The 17,846-nt window shown below is 43.9% G+C and overlaps 3 protein-coding genes across 6 annotated transcripts in view; 2 read left to right on the top strand and 1 right to left on the bottom strand.

The window, feature by feature from the left end:
- The window catches only part of obscnb (obscurin, cytoskeletal calmodulin and titin-interacting RhoGEF b), a gene marked incomplete at its 5' end in the record, with an annotated part of 80,331 nt that extends 76,832 nt beyond the window's left edge, over positions 1-3,499 (top strand). Inside the window, one exon of the mRNA XM_080471872.1 lies at positions 199-3,499. Within this exon, the coding sequence (XP_080327998.1) occupies positions 199-1,291 (1,093 nt within the window). The 3' untranslated portion in view covers positions 1,292-3,499. The remainder of the gene's footprint in view (positions 1-198) is intronic.
- Positions 3,492-11,928, bottom strand: LOC308122182 (guanylate kinase-like). Of its 4 annotated transcripts, none has more exons than XM_080483866.1 (7): positions 11,761-11,928; positions 7,367-7,480; positions 6,619-6,660; positions 6,291-6,526; positions 6,094-6,178; positions 5,918-6,003; positions 3,492-5,300 (listed from the first exon to the last, which is right to left on the bottom strand). In XM_080483866.1, exons 1-7 carry the CDS (start codon positions 11,780-11,782, stop codon positions 5,262-5,264), a joined length of 624 nt encoding a protein of 207 aa, XP_080339992.1. In that variant the 5' UTR covers positions 11,783-11,928; the 3' UTR covers positions 3,492-5,261. The 4 variants fall into 4 exon arrangements, with proteins under 4 accessions (XP_080339992.1, XP_080339994.1, XP_080339991.1 ...); XM_080483868.1 differs by having other exon boundaries at positions 11,642-11,866; XM_080483865.1 differs by lacking the exon at positions 11,761-11,928 and adding an exon at positions 10,237-10,392.
- cUnh1orf35 (chromosome Un C1orf35 homolog) lies at positions 10,348-17,413 on the top strand. Its single transcript, XM_080483850.1, has 8 exons — positions 10,348-11,645; positions 12,973-13,123; positions 13,203-13,248; positions 13,349-13,431; positions 14,947-15,013; positions 15,261-15,340; positions 15,889-16,014; positions 16,966-17,413. Exons 1-8 carry the CDS (start codon positions 11,549-11,551, stop codon positions 17,120-17,122), a joined length of 807 nt encoding a protein of 268 aa, XP_080339976.1. The 5' UTR covers positions 10,348-11,548; the 3' UTR covers positions 17,123-17,413.
- The last annotated feature ends 433 nt before the right edge of the window (positions 17,414-17,846 follow it).

The following is a 17,846-nucleotide window of genomic DNA, read 5'->3' as shown; positions in this document are numbered from 1 at the left end:
TGCGCTGGGCAGATGTGACCAGCGACTATTTCAAGGCTCTTTGTTGTCGTATTTGAAGCCTGATGGCAAAATGATTTTGTCACCGAGGTGGTGAGGAGATGAGTCGTTTCCATCTGGGTGCAGAGTCATAAAGGCTTGAAACAGGAAGTGGTGGTGAACTGGTCCTGATCAAAACCCGACTCCTCTGCTTCTCTACAGTGAGGAGACCATCACCACCGTGGTGAAGAACCCGCGGATGAGGAGGCACAGATCTCCCGGCCTGACTGTGGTCAGCGCCCACCGCTCCGAGGCCTCCACCCCCGAACCTCCGTCGGCCCGGCAGAGGAGGACCCCCGTTCCCAGGAAGACCACCATTCCGACCCTGTACGTGACGCAGGCCGAAGGCGCCGAGGCCCGGGTGTTGGAGACCAGGCCCAGGTGGGTGGAGGTGGAGGAGGTCATCGAGTACAAGGTCAACAAGTCCCCAAGGCTGTCCAGGAGACGGGGTATCTCCCCGGCGGGGCTTGAGAGGTCGACGACGCCGTCCAGACCCAAGAGGCCCCCGCACGAAAACCCCAACACCAACAACTCCAACAACAAGCTGGTGGGGGCGCCGCAGTCACCTCTGCAGGGAGACCTTAGTGGACAACCACTGTCCTGGGAGGACGGAGAGGCCTCCGCCGCCGCCTCGTCCTCACCGATCCACGAAATCTCGTCTGTCCTGAACCCCAGTGGAGATGATTGCGATGACCTGGACGATGGGGAGACTATCATCTTCCAACCCGATGAGGAGGAGGAGGAAGAGGAGGAGCCTGTTGTCCTGAAGCAGGGGGATCGAGTCCTGAACCTGGAGGACTTGGAGGACTACGTCCCAGAAGAGGGAGAGACGTACGGCTCCAGCCACCCAGCCCAGGACGAGAAGCCCTGCGAGATCTCGGTGCTGCAACGGGAGATCGGCGGGTCGTCCGTTGGGCAGCCCGTCCTCCTCAATGTGGGTCGGCCCGACGCGGCACCGAGGCCAAGAGCTGGATTCTTCGGTCGCTTCAGGGAGCATCTGTCCGGGAGCGTCTTTTCTCCTCCTGGGGTTTTCCCGCAGGCCAGTGGCGTCCGGTCCAGAACGGAGCGCCACGTCCCGATCCGAGTGAGCCGCACCGAGCTGGAGGTGAAGCCTTCGTACTGCTCAGAGGTGCAGAGGGTGGAGGGCGGACAGCGCAGCTTCAAAACCAAAGTGTCCACTCAGACCTTTGGCTACACGTCCGTAGGAAACCCCGTCACCCTGCAGATCCCAGAAACCCCCCGTCAGAACCAGTAGAAGCTACGTTCCCCCTCCGAGTCTTAAATGGAGACGAATCCTGACCTCGCTGCGTCTGACGAACCATTCCAGTATGAAGCCGCCGAACAGGAAACGGGCTCAGACGACCTCCTCAGACCACCAGATTCACATCAGTAATTTCACCGATTTACCAATTTCTTCATCTGTTGATGAGATTTACCAAATTCTTTGTACTCATCAACGCAACCTGAACCACCATGACTGGTTCAAACTTCACAAGCGGTCTCACTTCTGTACTCAAAGATCCTCTCTCTAAAAGACGTGTGGTTTTTAAACCCGGTGGCTCGCAAAGGCAAATCTGACTTATCTAGAATTTTAGTTTTGGCACGGCTGAATTTCCTAGTTTGGTCGGGTGAATGTTACCAAAGCAGTGACTTTTGATCATCAAACCAAACACTTTGGTTAGTAATGTTTCGCAGTGTGTTATATTTTCATTGTGAATTAACTTGCAAATATTGAGAATTCTACTGAAGAAGGCTAACCATCCAGCCACAGCTCAATCAAACATGCAGTACCCCTGTGTACCACCAGGTGGTGCGATGAATCACTCTACTTCTCCATCAGTGCAAGAACTGACGGACAAATTGTACCACCAGTGAGATCCTCAAACGTTAAACGATGAATTCTGACTGAAGTGCCATTAAAAGTCATCTGAACATGAAGAAACAGTTTTTTCACGCTTTACATTTTTTGTTGTTGTAACTAATAACCGTCACTATCATATTCACACAAGCTTGATAACAACTGATGTTTCTGTTTGCGTGACGACAGCATTACTACTTTATATTTTTGTGAACGTGGAATTCAGTGATCTAGGTCATTTGCTTTAACTCAGAAGGCAACAAGCCGAGATGTAAGTTGTGATGTTCTGGAGAGGGTGTGACGGCCACAGGTCTTGGTCAGTGTGTTCTTCCTGCACTCCTCCCGCCTCGTTTTAGCGATTGTCTTCACCTGCTTGGCGTCTTTCAAAAAGCTTGTTGAATCCAAGATGGCTGCCGCTGTCGCTCCCTCCAGGAAGGCCGGTGCTTTTCAAACACTTGAGTTGTTTGGGTTTATTATGTTGGTTTTTAGCCTCGTTTTTCTCCAGTTGAGCCCTTTCAATGAATGATTTAAAAGCTGAAGTATTGGCTGAGACAAGATGTCTCCTCAGTACGGACAGTTTTTACCCACCGCTGATGAAGACGAGGGTTCAGTTAGTTTTTGGGTTAAGCAGCTTGGAGGCGTTTCTCCATAATCACTCAATCTCCCTGCGGTTGTGCATCGTGTGACTCCGATTGTGTTAATCTCTTTCTTTGGATGTGTTTGCTTGGTTCGGGTGAAGACGTATGTTTTAACAAAGGTTAATGGTTCTGTACTTGTTTGAGTGTAAAGAGAAGGTCAACAGAAGGAGAAGGACTGGAGAGGGGAATCGTCCAATCAGTAAATCTGGCCAGAGAATCCGCCGATTCCAAACCGTACGTCAAGTTTTGTTTCTGTACTATGTTGAGTTTAGCCGTTTTTCTTTAGTTCAGCACTTTCAATAAAGTATTTAAAAACTGACCTGCACCAGATGCGACTCCATCCAGACCAGAACAACTTGGAAAGTGACCCCCCCGATATCTCCAGAAAAGCTGTGAACGCGTCAATCTCTGAGCTTGTTGACTTCTGACTGAAAGTTACAGCCAATACTTTTTAAGATGTAAAACTTTCTATAACCTGGATTCTTGTAACATAATTCATAAAAAAAAAAAAAAAAAAGTCACTTCCTAGTTAAGTGGTAAGAATCACTCGTGTAGAAAGTTTTCATATATTTTTCAAGTGGCCTCTCTCATGAGGTTGAACGTGACGTTTCAGAGTAAGAGTACTTCTGTGGGAGTTTCGAGAAACTTTAGAACCAGATCTTCCCGCTATAAACTGAATTTTGTACTTCCTAGATGTTTAGCGTGTCTTTGGACGCGTGACGTTTTAATCGAGTGCCTGCATGGATTTGCGTCTTCGGAGCAAACGATGCTTTTTGACCTCTTGGGTGTGATTTTAAAGACGTATGCCGTTTGCAGAGTCCCGTTACCAGGATTGGTGTAAGAATATTATGAAAGCAACTAGCGGGTTGTAGTAGCTTGTACTGTAAATGTGTAGTTTTGGACAAGAAAACCTGGTTGATTACAAAGAGTTGAATGAAATAAACGAACCGGAAACACTCGCCTGGGTTCTCTCCTTCATGTGTCGCAGTGAGTTTATTGATGTTTTCAACACGTAACAAAACTTTCATTGAAGAAAAACAAACACGTGACAGTTTATTGTCTCACAACACGCAGTATTGGACTAATCGGAGGACTGCAAAGCCTTTTAAAAAGCGTGTAACATTTTTATATGAAATTCTAAACATGACGGAATGACTGGTTAAAAGTACCCGAGTTGTTTAAAAGAAGAAAAATTCACTTTAAAAAAAAATAAAATAAATGTTCACTTGATAAAATAAGTTGTCCTGTGCTTGAGTCTCTAACATTTAATTAAAAACAAATAACGTGAATTCATTTTTCTTTCTGTCCAGTAAATCCTGCTGCGCTTTCACACAATACAAGAGATTACACATTAAAACAGTTAACTCATCTCAAAAAGATAATAAAAAAAAACAAAAAACTTAAAGATTAAGTTAAAAAAAAACACCCAGTCGCATTAAAGGATGAGTACGTAATATTTAAGTCAAGGCCGTGGTGGACATCGGAGGGCAGTGTTGAGCTCATGACAAACTGTAGACACCAACTGTTCCAACCGACTCAACGCGCCACCTTGTGGTGGAAAAGTGAGACTGAATCGGTTGGACAAAGTTGGAAAGCTTCAAACTATTTTGTAATTTTTGTGACTCGTCTCATTCTGCTTCTTTCAGGACAAATCACTTTCAAGAGTGTAGAGATTTAATCAAGCAGCCATTTGTGCAATACCCCTTTATACCACCAGATGGTGTTGAGAGTCACTGTAGAAACAGCATGTATCGAGGTTGATGGAAGGAATCAGATATATCAGGATGCTCAGCACTGCCCCCCTCTGCATAAAAACGGCACAGCTTAAATCTTACACGTTGTACCTTTAAGAAAACATTCAAAAAGGTGGATTTTTGGTGCATTTTGAGGAAGAAAATGTGGATTTTTTTCTCAAAATGTACAACCCATCATCGAAGATTTGACAGAAGGACTAAGTCTGTTTAAATGTAATGAAAGGGTCTACCCCGTTGTTCCAGTTAAGTTTACTGTGTTCATGTAAAGACTGAAAAACGGCTCTGTTCTTCGAAAGTAAAGAGGAAGGTTTTAAGTCTTTGTTAACCGGAGTTACAAAGAAAAAAGTCAAAAATATATCGGGAAAAAAAAAGAAGGTTGTTTTCTGGATTAACAGATAGCGACCTATATTTAAACAAACTTTGTAGAAAAGTACCTGGTGAGCATCAGTCTATTGAAGCAGTGTGAGAATCTTTTGTACAAGTATTAGGCATCTAAATACAAAAAAAAATAAAAAAAATCTCTTTACTTCAGAAAAATAGAGATTGTTTTCTTTGTGTGTTGTTGCAATGAGCTTCATTAAATTCCTACCCAACGTACATGTGAATTTACCAAAACAAACGTTACAGAAATCCTAAAAATAACAATAAAAGAAATTGCGCTGGAATTGTTTTCCTGTTTCCAGCCGCCTCGTTTCCCACCGACGTGAAAGAAGCAGAATATTAGCAACACAGTTCAGCTTAAAATAAACAATGGAGTTAAAGGAAAGCCTCTCCGGTGGTGAGGACGTGTTATTACCGGCTCTTGGAACGAGCTGGCCTCACTTCAAGTAAGAAAAACTGGAGTTTTCTCTTCACACTAGTACAAAAAAAAAAAACCACATCCGGGATGGAAACACTTGGTTTGTCGGAGGGAATGTAAAAGAGTGGAATGGAGGTCTGTGGTGTGAGGAGGAGTGTCGTTGATGCTGCCGATTCCTACGAAGGCGAGTTGATATTCTTCACCTTATTTATTTCCTGCGGACAGAAAAAAAAACAAAACAACATTAACAAAAGGTGCGAGTACGCGCGTGAACAACTTGTGGAGAAAAATACTAACAAATCAGCTGAAAGTGGGGGTGTAAGGTGTCAAACAGTGCCCCCTCTGGCCACAGGTGGAAAATAAGACTTTATATGTGTAATTTACTAAAACTGTCAAAACACTGTTATAAACCCATTTTTGTTTTGTTTTAATTTAGATACTGAAATTCATCTGGCTTTTTAAGAGCAGGTCATTATTTCCAAAAACCGCAGATTTTTCTTTTAGGAAAAAAAAAAAAAAAAAAATAGAGAAAAAATTATTAGGAAAAGAAAATGGCCACAGAAGCTTTGCTGAAGAAATGTGTTAATTTTCCATTCTTACAGTCTTTGGAAAAAAACGTAAAGGAACAGAAAGTCTTCAGACATTTCTCAGCTCGGCTCAGGAGCCAAATTCTTCTCCATATTTTTTTCTGCTTTTCCTGAAACCTCGAAAGAAGCTGTGAGCTCGTCTCCTTCCGACTGTAATTTGCAGCTCAGTGAACAAACAAAAAAACAAAACAGCTTATTGTTCATTATTTTCAGTTTTTTTTAAAAGTGTAAAATAAAGTTTCCACCTCAATGAGCGCTTGTTTCAGCTGCTCATACGCCTCGTCCAGCTCGTCGTTGATGACGATGTGATCGAACACGTCCGGTTGTTTACCTGGAAACAATCAGACTGAATGTCATCGAAGCTCCGCCCCCCCCCCCCCCATCCCTCCAGCGTGCGATTCTGAATTTTAACTCTTCTTACTGAAGGCGATTTCTTCTTGGGCGGCTTTGAGGCGCCTCTGCAGACTCTCCTCCGTCTCCGTTTTTCTGTCTCTGAGGCGCTTCTCCTGAGAATTCACAGCGATGGAGAGTAAATGACTTGCTTCCCGTACGGGGGAGGGGCGGGGAGGGGCGGGGCGGGGCGGGGCGGGGCGGGGCGGGGCGGGGCGGGGCGCTCACCAGGGTCTGGAGTGTGGGCGGCTGGATGGAGATGTAGATGGGGTTCAGGTCGGTCTTCTTGATGCTCTTCACGCCCTGCATGTCGATGTCCAGGATGCAGATGAGGTTGCTCTTCTGGACGGCGTGCACGGCCGCCTTGCTCGTCCCGTACAGGTTCCCCGAGTACTCGGCGCTCTCGATGAAGTCGCCGCCGTCGATGCCGGACTGCATCGCGCCGCGCGTCACGAAGTGGTAATCTGAGTCGGGGAGGGAGCTCGGGTTTAGAATCAAGATTCATTTAAAAAAATTAAAATAAAAGAAATGACGAGGGAGGAGCTGCGGGTCGTACGTTTTCCGTTTACCTCTCCGGTCCGGGGGCTTCGGGTTGTGTCTGCGAAAAAGAAATAAAATAAAAATCTATAAACAAACATTAACATGAATCGGACGTACAAATTAATTACCGACACGGCTTTTGTCACTGAGTAAGTAACTGATTACTATGATCAACGTAACTTAATTACTGAAGTCTGGCCTCTTTACTTCAGTTGGAGCTGAGTCATGCGTTAGCTTTAGCATTAGCCAAAGCGCCAGTGACCGTTTCACTAAACTCCTGTTTTTTTACACCCGAAACTAAATCAACATTAACATGAAGGAATTTCAGCTGCAAATGTGGATTTAAGACCTGAAATTCAACAGCCAGAAGAAGAAGAAAAGAACAAAATCATCTTGACTTTGAACCTCGTTCAGTCAGAAATCCTCTCGGGAGGTCGGATTGTTGTACCGGCGTGTTTTACAAGTTTCAGTGAAACGTGTGTTCACCAGCACAACGAGGGCGGAGCGCAACACAGCCGAGCTTCGATCTCTGCGCCGGCTGCCTGTGTGTCAAAGGACCGACTTCATAATCTGACTTCTGCTTTGTAAAGCTTTGCTCTCGGAATGAAACACCGAAGAGCCTCGATAGACCGGAAACACCGGCTGATCTACCGACGGGAACCACAGGAAGCATCACAATAGAAGAGCAAGTGAACACAAATACTTCATCAACCCCGGGAGGAACTTCAGACGGGTATCTGGAGAGGGGGCGGGACTCGACTCACGTGAGACGCTGAAGCCGAACACGTTGTCGTACTCCCCCATGAGCTTCTTCAGCAGGGTGCTCTTCCCGGCCCCCGAGGGCCCGCTCAGGACCACCGGCCTCAGGTTTTCCATCGCTGTGCACACAGGGAGCGGAGAGCCGACGTGAGTCACACAAAACAAACTGAGCGAGCCGAGACATGCCTCAGAGAGAGAGAGAGAGAGAGAGAGAGAGGGGGGGGGGGGGGGGGGTTCTAATGAGGAGCTGAGGGGGCAATCAGACCCTGATTGAAGGGGTGAGAAGTGCTGATGGGGGCAGAAAGACAACAAGCAGAAGCTGCGAGGACAAACTGAAAACTGTCTGATGCCGATCTGTGGAAAACCACAGAATTCCCTGAATAAACTCAGACTTCCTGCTCCGACCCCGGGAGCTCTGCATGCCGTGGACGTTCGAGGGATTCCGTCTGAAACGGGTCCGTTTTGTTCCTTGACACACTCGGAACGACAAACCGTGACAAACGAAGGCTTGTAATTGGATCCAGTAGACAGAACATCCCTCGGACACTCCGGATTCCCTCAGCGCCGTTTGTTTTAATCCCTGGAGATTTTTATTTTCCTGCTCACCTCCCTGAAGTTTTCTCCAGTCACTTTCCGACGAGCCGAGCGGACGGAGAGAGTACGAATCAGCTGTGAGGGTGCGACCGGCTGAGCTCACAGTGATAAAAGGAAAATAGGAGGGCGGTGCCACTTTTACTATCCAACCCACACACTGACAGCGTTCTAGCACATGTGTGAGGCTGAGCGGCAGCTTAAAAAAATAGGTCATTTCAGTTCAGGGCAGCGGATGAAGATTGATCCAGATTCATAACCGAGAACTCCAACATCTATTGTTGTTTACTACATTTTATTTTATCATTTCAATTTGTCACTAACAGATTCCATTACTGTTCGACTCGCCACGTATTTTAAGTTTGGTTTTTTTTCAAGTCGCTTGGCTCGGCATGCGACTTGAACGTCAGAATATATCTGCACATACAATCTGGGACCTCTAGGTGTCACTGTATGACGGCAGAACGCTGCTTTCCTCTCATCCCGTCGTGTTTTCGACATTGTTGATGTTTAAAGTGTATCGTTCTCTCTGTGTGTGTGTTTGTGCTTTCATTACAAAAAAAAAAAAAAAAAAAGGCACCCACTAGTGGCCCAGAAAGAAAACTACAGTTTTCAGCATTTCTGCCGTTTATGTGTAAACAGACATCGTTTTCAAAACGTTGCCATGCAAACGCAAAACTTTCCCAAAACGAAAAAAAACAAAAACGATGCGTTTTTATTTGAAACGTCACAAAAGCGCCCCCTGAAACGGACCTCCTAGTCCAGAACAAACGGTATGAGAAAACTATCACAAGAACTTTTGAGTATTTCAACTCGCTGGAGCCAGGCTGTGTCTTTTTTTTTTTTTTAAAGTGGGTCGGGTTTTGGCTCTAAAGTCTTGGAGGTGTGTTTTGCAGTGCTGAACATATCGAACTGGATTAATATTTTTTTTTGTATCACGTTGTATTTGCCACATTTAAAAAAAACTAAATAAAAAACTGTTCATTGTACTTTGACCAAAGAGACGACTCCAACATTTCTGATGTGGATCTGCCTCATACGAGAATTTATCTCCTTCCACTGTCGGCTATATTCACTTTCTCACTGCTCAATAAAGCAAACTGACAACAGGGCTCCTCCATCGCCTCTTCAACGCTGATTAAAAGGAGCAACCACTGCTTCTCCTCATCATCATCCTCCTCCTCCTCCTCCTCCACAATTTGATAAAACTGCACATTTACAACAGAGCTGGCAGTGGAAGGAAGATGCTCCATAATCTGGATATTAGGTGAAGTTACACATCAGTCAGTCGGAGGAAGATGCTCTATAATCTGGGTATTAGGTGAAGTTACACATCAGTCAGTCGGGAGGAAGATGCTCTATAATCTGGGTATTAGGTGAAGTTACACATCAGTCAGTCGGGAGGAAGATGCTCTATAATCTGGGTATTAGGTGAAGTTACACATCAGTCAGTCGGGAGGAAGATGCTCTATTATCTGGATTTTAGCTGACGTTACATCATTTAGGTGGAAGATGGGACATAGATATGTATTGCTTCCAAAAGAAAAGATCTGAATCAAGGACAAAGAAGATTGCCACCAAAAACAAGACAACAGACTCATTTGATGAGTGTGAAGAATGAAGTTTTAGTACTCAACAGAGAGCAGCAAGTCAGGAAATGAGACTCATGTGAGATTATAATCAGCAGGAGCCTCGTTCAATTTAACCACGTGCACTGAAACTCATGTGAATGTTATCAGGGCTGCCTTAGTAATTGTACCTCGAGAAGGTTTCAGAGTTCACGTGCAGTCTGATGGCTCAGGTTCAGCGGTACAAAAACAACAATAAAAAGAACAGAGGTCGCTCACTGTTTTTTTCTTTTGTTATTAATTTCTTAAGTATTGCAGACAGAAGAAGGGCTCACAAATGTATTAAAATGCGATACTTTTAAGTTCACTTCAAATTCATCATTTAAGAGTTTAATGTATGAAAGAGAAGTGCAATTGTTTGAGAAAATACAATCTCCATCAGATTATTTCCCATCTGGTGATTACAGGACAGACATTACAAATGTAAAACAATCTAAATAACTTCAGTTTTGTACCATACAACATATGAATCATATAATATATTGTTTAAAAGTATTCTCTCGATTCAAATGGTGTGGGCATGGAACCACATTTAATCCAGATTATTTCAGGTTTACTCGGCACGAGGAAACGGTCAAACAGGCCAACGGAAAACCAACTTCACCTGCCTCCGCAGACACTCACGTAAACAAATAAGCAAACAGCCTTAGTCATACCTGAAACCAACCGGGAGAAACACCGGACGAACATGTGGAGATGTTTAATTCGGCTCTGCGAGACGGAGGTCGGAGGATTTTCTGCTCCAATTCTCCTCTGCGGGAGCCATCACACCACAAATATGCACACCCGAGCAGCTACGTCACCACGTCGTCACCGGGCGCGAGCGGGCGGAAGAAACAAAAGTAACTAGATATGTTTTTTTTGTTTTGAATTTATTTACCGTCAGTCACTGGTAATGATAATTGGAAAAAATAGCACGTAAGAGAATTTAAAAATATGAAAGAAAAAAGTAAAAAAAAAAAAAAAATGAGACCAGCGTGTGCGCACGTTCAGGGTGACGCTGAAGTATGTTTCCGGTTGGAGAAAGGCGACCGCGCCGTTGTCAGCAATACCAGAATAGACTAAAAGATAATTTATCAATCCCAGAGTGAAATCTCTTTTAATGGGCAAAATAAGTATTTGATACACTGCCGATTTTGCAAGCTTTCCTACTTGGAGCTATGTTAAAAGAATTTCTCTCTGGGAGAATTAAAGTATTTCCATATCACTATTCTATTTTTTTTAATAGAGGTCTATCGTTTGTATTGTCGGAAGATTTAAATTTTGGGAAACGGCATCTAAAAACAAATGAAGAAAATAACATTGTATGCTTTTATATAATTAATTTCCATTGCATTGCATGGAGTAACTATTTGATCACCCGTGGCTCTCTCACAGACCTGTTAGTTTGCTTTAAGAAGCCCTGTTACGTTGCTTTAATTGTAATCAAGCACAAGTATGGTAGGTATGGATTAAATTGGACTTCTCTCAAATTATGAATTAACAGATTCACATGGCCTAGGCGATAACTGTGTGTTAAATTTGTATTGTTGTAATATTTGCAGTCATGTCTTAAGACGGAACCATTGTTCTCCCTGGGACTCCGGACACTAAACCCGGGAAGACCGCAGTGTTCCCGGATGACGAGTCGGCCAGCCTCAAGTCGGAACTTCAGTGTTTTGGATTAATTGGTTTTCGTGTTAACTAGTGAGCGACTCCCTGTGGCGTCTTGCAAGAACAGATTTTAAAACCCCGAACAGCTGTCGTGGCGAACACCGGCCAACCGCATTTACTATAAAGTTTCGAAATGTTGTGAGGCTTATTTTAGCATCAGCTGTTACTTGCGGCAACGCTGAAAGGAAGTCGCCCACCAGCCAGCAGGGAAACCAGTTAATCTGTAACACTAGAGCTAACGCGGCTAATAGCTAACAGCGGACGCGCCGCTTTTCTCCTGCGCCCCTTTCTGCACTAAAACCACAATTCTGCGCTATGTTCGGCTCGTCCCGGGCCGGAGGGGTCCGCGGGGGCCAGGACCAGTTCAACTGGGACGACGTGAAGGTGGACAAGCACCGAGAGAACTACCTGGGTGAGTCCCGGAGCAGCCGGACCCCCGCACGCTGTCGTCGTCGCCGCCGCCGGGTAACGTGCGGGCGGGATGCCCAGAGAAGCGCTTTAACCTCCCAGCAAAGTGTCTCCCTTACCGGCTATGGAGCTCCCCGTCATGTCACCGAGGCTCTCTGTCCACTCCGGGTTTCTACCCCAGACCCAAACTCCCTTTGCCCGCCTTCAGTCCTCGGACCTCCCGCCCCGAGATTAAAACAGCAGCTACGTAGCTGCCACTCACAGCTGGGTCATAAGTTACGTTACACAACGTGTCTAGTAACGCAGGCGAAAAGTAACGTTACTCGGACGTCATGTGGCTGTATTGGTTGTAAAGCTAGACGATTATAAAGCTGATTCTACTGTCGTTTCTGACTGGCTTCAGGTCTGCGACCCCTGTGCCACGAGGTTTCTTTTAGCTCACGATGAGTCTTTTTTTGACCCATTTCTGAGTTTGATTACTTTTCTGACTTCGCTACTCTGGTTTCTAAGAATTTTCTGGTTCCATCTCTGTATCTTGATCACTTTCTGCTCCAGGCTTATAGTTTCTGATTGTTTTATTGCCTAGTTTTAAAGTAGTTCTTTCCCCACTCTTAATTCCTTAGACTAGTTTCTGACCAGCTTTGTCGAGGCTGAGATTTGTTTTTTTGGGTTTTTGTTTTAGCCCAGGTGTAGAAAAGTTGTGGTTTGGACCGTTTTCTAAAAGGTTTCTGATTCATGTTTGACTTTGGTGTCCAACAGGTTTGTACCATAGTTTCAGACTGTTTTAATTCATGATTTTGGCTTGGCTCGGATTGACTGATTTTTCTATTATTAATTTGTTTGGCCTGGCTTCGTGCTGCTTTGTTTGGTTTGAGGCTTGGCTTTATATTAGTTTTCCACTGGTCTGTGATCCATGTCTAGTCAATGCTGTCAAACAGTAAATTCATTTAAAAAACACATCTCTTTGTCGCCTCAGTTTGAATTTGCTTCTGGCTGGTTTCTTATCTAGGTTTTAGACTAATCTGTGACCACTTTAAAGCTCCATGTTTGGATGGTGACCTGGCTGGTTTTTGGCCTGAGCTCCGACCAGGTGTCCGTCAGTTTAATGGAACAGTTCCAGGCTGCTTCAGGTTTAATCTAGACTGTTCTATTGGCTGGATTTTGATTTGGATAAGTTCTGATTTCCAGGACTTGCCCTGTAAATAATGTGTTAGGTTCTGAATTTAAAAGTGAAAATTGACCTGCAGTGTTTTATAAAATAACCCAACCATAAACATTCCTCTCCATCCCTGACCTCTCATCCGGCCTTGCGTCTCTGTGTTGTTTTGCAGGAAACTCCTTGATGGCCCCGGTCGGACGGTGGCAGAAAGGCAAAGACCTGACGTGGTACGCCAGAGACAAATCGGGCCAAAAACCTCTGACCAGAGAGGAGGAGCTGGCTGCAGTCAAAGCAGCAGAGGAGGAAGCGCTGATGGCCGCTCTGTACGTAAAAGCTGCGCAGTGAGAACAGACCCTGATTACCAAGGTTAACGTGATATAACCACTCTTCCATTCTCAACAGGGGGCACAAGAGCATCAAGAGGGCGCCGACTGGCCTCACTAAAGAGGTCTCTGACCGAGCCGATGACTCAGTTATTTATTGATTTACTAACAGATTATGCAAAGACTGAGTGTGGATTTGGTTTTCTCTCTTTTTTATTTATAAAGGACATGGTGGAGGTTTGTAGGAGGGAGGAAGCCGATTCTGAGGAGAGGAACGTGGATCGAGTGTCGGGTTTGGGAAGCTCCAGGTGATCCGTCTGAAAATGTTCTTAAAATAATCTAAAAATGCAACGTTTGATTTAAAAAAACAAAACAAAACCAAATATTTGTTATTACCTACTCAGATTTGTATGCGCTTTATGTAAATACATTTGTGCGTAAGGAATGCAGCTGAACAGTTTCCCCATCCGGCTCCTCACAGGCCCGTTTGACCCGGTCCGAACTTTTATCTCGCCCGGTCTGAGGCGATAAAGCAACTCATCACAACATTAACGCAACGAGCTCTGCTCCCACTTTACTTTTAGTCCGAGGAACTTAATGAGACATGCCGAGCCTGAATATTCCCTGACGGGGCTTTTCCACCAAAAAGAACCAGGTGCCAGTTCAGGGCCGGTGCCGGGGCCAGTTCTTAAATGAGCACAGCTAAAGAACCGGGGGTTTTTCCATTGTCAACGGAGCAAAGTGAGAGCCACGTCATTGTGTCACTCCAAAACGTCGTACGTCACTGATTTCACCAACGTCGCGCTCATACAGGAACGAGATCGACTGTATTCATCGTCGCTCCGTCTAATTTGGCCTGAACCTCGGATGCAGACCAAACAGCCAGAAAACATTGAGTCTCTTCGTCGCTCTATTACTTGTTTTTCACGTCCGTCTTGTTTTAGTCCGGACCCCCGGAGTGGCCATAGAGTAAAATAATATAGCGTGTTTGAGCTTGGGGCTTGTTTTTCAACATTTGGACATTACATAGTGAATTTCTGCTCCTTTCACTTTTTATTTCTGGATGTGTCTGAATCAAATGCTTCAACATCAGGAGGAGAATGGAGCTGTAGAATGATAGAGCGCAGCTCTACAGCGGTTTCCAATGGCAACCTACGTAAACACTGATCGATAATAAAAGTTCTCTTTCACATGAAGCGCCATCAAAAGGCTCATTTTATGGCTTTAAAAAAAAAATCCAAGCTTTTATTTACAGTAATGTTACAAAGAACTGGTGCTAACTCTGGCCCTGGCTCTGAACTAGCACCGGGTTCCTTCTGGTGGAAAAGCCCCCTGAGTGAAGTGTTTTATACTTCAGCAGGAGTTACAGTTAAAATCAAATATAGTTGTTGACTGAATGTTTTGATACATTTTCTTTGTCCTTGATGTAACTGTCTCATTATTGGCTGGCCTTTATGACACTAAGTAGCAGTGTAGCGCAGCTCGGTGATTTCAAAGAGGACAAAAACAACCCTGTGAGTCAATACTGAGGGCAACAAGCCCCACGGTCACACACAAGTCTCACACAGTGTGGATTTGACTACATTTCTGCTGAGAGGCTCATCTGAGGTGGTGGTGGAAAGCTTACCTATCCACGGTTTGAGTCTCACGCCACAGCAGGAAGGCATTCTGGGTAAAAACGGTCCAGATCTGCAGTGCAGGTTGCTGTGGTGACTCCTGACTAATAAATCCACCTCAGTCTTTATCACAGGGTACTTTGATGATGGAGCAGCTTTTCCTAATTCTCCTTGATTTGCTGAGTGTCTGTTTTCTTTCTGCGGCAGCTCTCGTAAAATGCTGCTGTCGCCACAAGAGAAGGAGGCGGTGAAGATGGGGCTGCCGGTGTTCACGGTGAGTGTTGCTCTTCATCAGGACCGAGCCCAACATGGCGACTTAACCTTGATTATCCATTGACGCAAAAGTTGCTGTGTGATTATTATAAATATTTTACCACTTTAGGACTCGCGCAGCAGATCCTCTCGTAACCCTCTTGTCATATCTGTAGAAGAGCTGTGAACACCTGAATCTCAGCTCGGTGAGACGTTGCAGAAACGCTTGAACAAGAAATTAAAAGCGACCTTTATTTTATTTTGTGCAGCACCACAAAGCTGAGGGTCGAGTCGAAGCTTCAGAAACCCAACCGTCCGAGAGCGTCCCGCAACACGAGCCGCAACCACGGTGAGCCCGAGGAGTACCTGTAATCACATTACTCCTGCCTGTAACGGATTACTGCCGAGTCATCGCCTTACTCTTGTCTGTAATGGATTACTGCTGGGCAGTCCTACTGTAACTGTTGTTGCTGCAAGATATTCACACACGCCTGTCTGTAACAGATTACTGAGCAGTAATCTATACTGTGAGATTACTGTAGTGTAATCGCATTACTCCTGTCTGTAACAGACTACAGCAAAGTAATCACATTACAGCTCTCTGTTGCACACCACTGAGTAGTCGCATTACAACTGGGCCAATCAGTCATACAGATGTAATGTGATTGCTCAATTATACTTGCTTGACATTTAACTGTTGAGTAATGAGATTACATCTGTTAGATTTACTGTGCATGAATCACTCTTCAGTGATTGCTCATTACTATTGAGTAATTAAATTACATTTGATTGATACAAATTACTGCTAAGAATGCAGTAACTCCCATACATTAGTATTTTACATTATACTGCAGAGATTACAGTGGTTAAGATGTATTTTTTAATGTCACTTTTCAGACATGAGGGCAAAAAGAAGAAAAAGGAGAAAAAGAGCAAAAAGGAGAAAAAGAAGAAGAAAGAAAAGAAGAAGAAAAGACAAAGGGAGGACTCGTCCTCCTCCGAGTCAGACGACAACAGAAAAAGGTTCAACACACGCCGAGGAATATTTAAATGAAAATAATTAATTCTCTTCAATTTGTGTGAAGTTTCTTCACCTTTACTATGTGCCCGTCACTAGAGGGCGCCAAAATGTAAGAATTTTCAACAGCTATTCGCAGCAGTTTTAAAAGATTGAAAATATTTTAATGTCAAAGTAAAATAATTATGACAATAAGCCACTCGAGAGTCACCTGTATATGACACAAAACTGTTAGAATCTGACAAAAATGACTTTAAAGTGATTCAAAGTGAACATAATGAGATAAGAGAGCAAGATTTTAATCGAAATGATCAGATTGTGACACAAAACGGGACATAAATGACTGATATTTGAAACATACAGCTATAAAAATGAAACGGGAAACGATATCCATACATTTTAAGCAACGTTAACCCACAAAACGTGACGCTAAGTAACTGAAATATAACATCAGAACAAGTACAAGACACAAATCGACTGAAATGACATGACTAAGAAAAAGACCAAATCAAAAGATAAAGACACTAAATCATTAAATTGTGACACGTAATTACCAAAATGTGACTTCAAATGTCCAAAGTAAGAGACAAAACCACCAAACGAGACACAAATTGATTGAAATAAAACGCAACACGACCAAGAAATAGACGAAACCAAGAGACGAACATAAAACTACCAGACTGTGAAGCCAGAGAAGACAAAGTTATGGAAATTAGTCATGAAAACACTGAAATGGGAAACTTTTTCATGCCTTTCAAAAGGCAAAAATGTTTTTGAAATATTGCTTTATTGCAGGTTTATTTGATATTGTGTGGCCCTAAAAATAAGACACATAAGAGTAACTGAAAGATATTTAAATAAGCCAAAATGAGACCCAAAACAATTAAAGATGGGATTGAAAAAGAAAAAAAAACTCTGATCAGGTCATCACTTCCTGTTTGAATCTGACTCCTCAGGCACAGAAAGGACCACCATCATCATCATCACACATCCCACCACAGTCCGACTGGAGCCCGACCGTCCCACTGCCATTCAGCAGGCGGGGGGCCTCACCAGCGCCCCCGGGGTTCTCCGGACCGCCACAGGAGGCGCCACGACACCGACTCAGACTGAAACCCGGCCTCCAACATGAACTCCTCTGCTCAAGAAGCGCTCGCACTGTGACGCTGCTATAGATTTCAGTTTTCTTTTCTTTCAAGTTTGTGTTTTTTATTAAACTTTATGTGAATAAATCACCAAATATTGAATTCAGGTTTTTCCTGGCTTTTACTTTATTACTGAAAATACAAGATACTAGTCTAGAATAGTCTTTTCTCATCTGCTGACATAAAACTGGAACAGAACTACTTTTTGAAGAAGTGCCAAGTAATTAAAAACTCTTGTTTTTCATGACTTCTGTCACGCAAGCAAGTTTCCCGGATATCTTTTCCCCGACACTCTAGTGTAGAATTAATATTCATTCTTTATATACATGCAAATATCGATAGAAAAAAAAACCACTGATCAAAAAAGGCATAAAGCTAAAATGAGACATGAGATTCGTTTAAACAACAAAGTGACAAAGACTTATGAAAGAAAATATGTAGTCTGTGTTGTGTTTTGTTGGATCACAGTGGGTTTAGCTCACTTATGGATCTTATGTCGATTGTGAAGAAAATCTAAATTAAGTTTATGAACAGAGTTTCTCATGTCAGAGTTCAAATACTGGCCGGGCCTTTCTGTGTGGAGTTTGCATGTTTCCTCCATTCCGCCAAGGAGAGACATTTTAATACATTTAATAAGTAAATCAACATTTCTCTGCCAGTCCAATGAGATTGCATTAAGCTGAGCATTATTG

This window comes from Lipophrys pholis, assembly GCF_963383615.2.
Source record: "Lipophrys pholis genome assembly, chromosome: 1".
Classification (NCBI taxonomy): Eukaryota; Metazoa; Chordata; class Actinopteri; order Blenniiformes; family Blenniidae; genus Lipophrys; species Lipophrys pholis.
The sequence above is the reverse complement of the archived record's forward strand: the minus strand, read 5'-3'. Positions and strand labels throughout refer to the sequence as shown.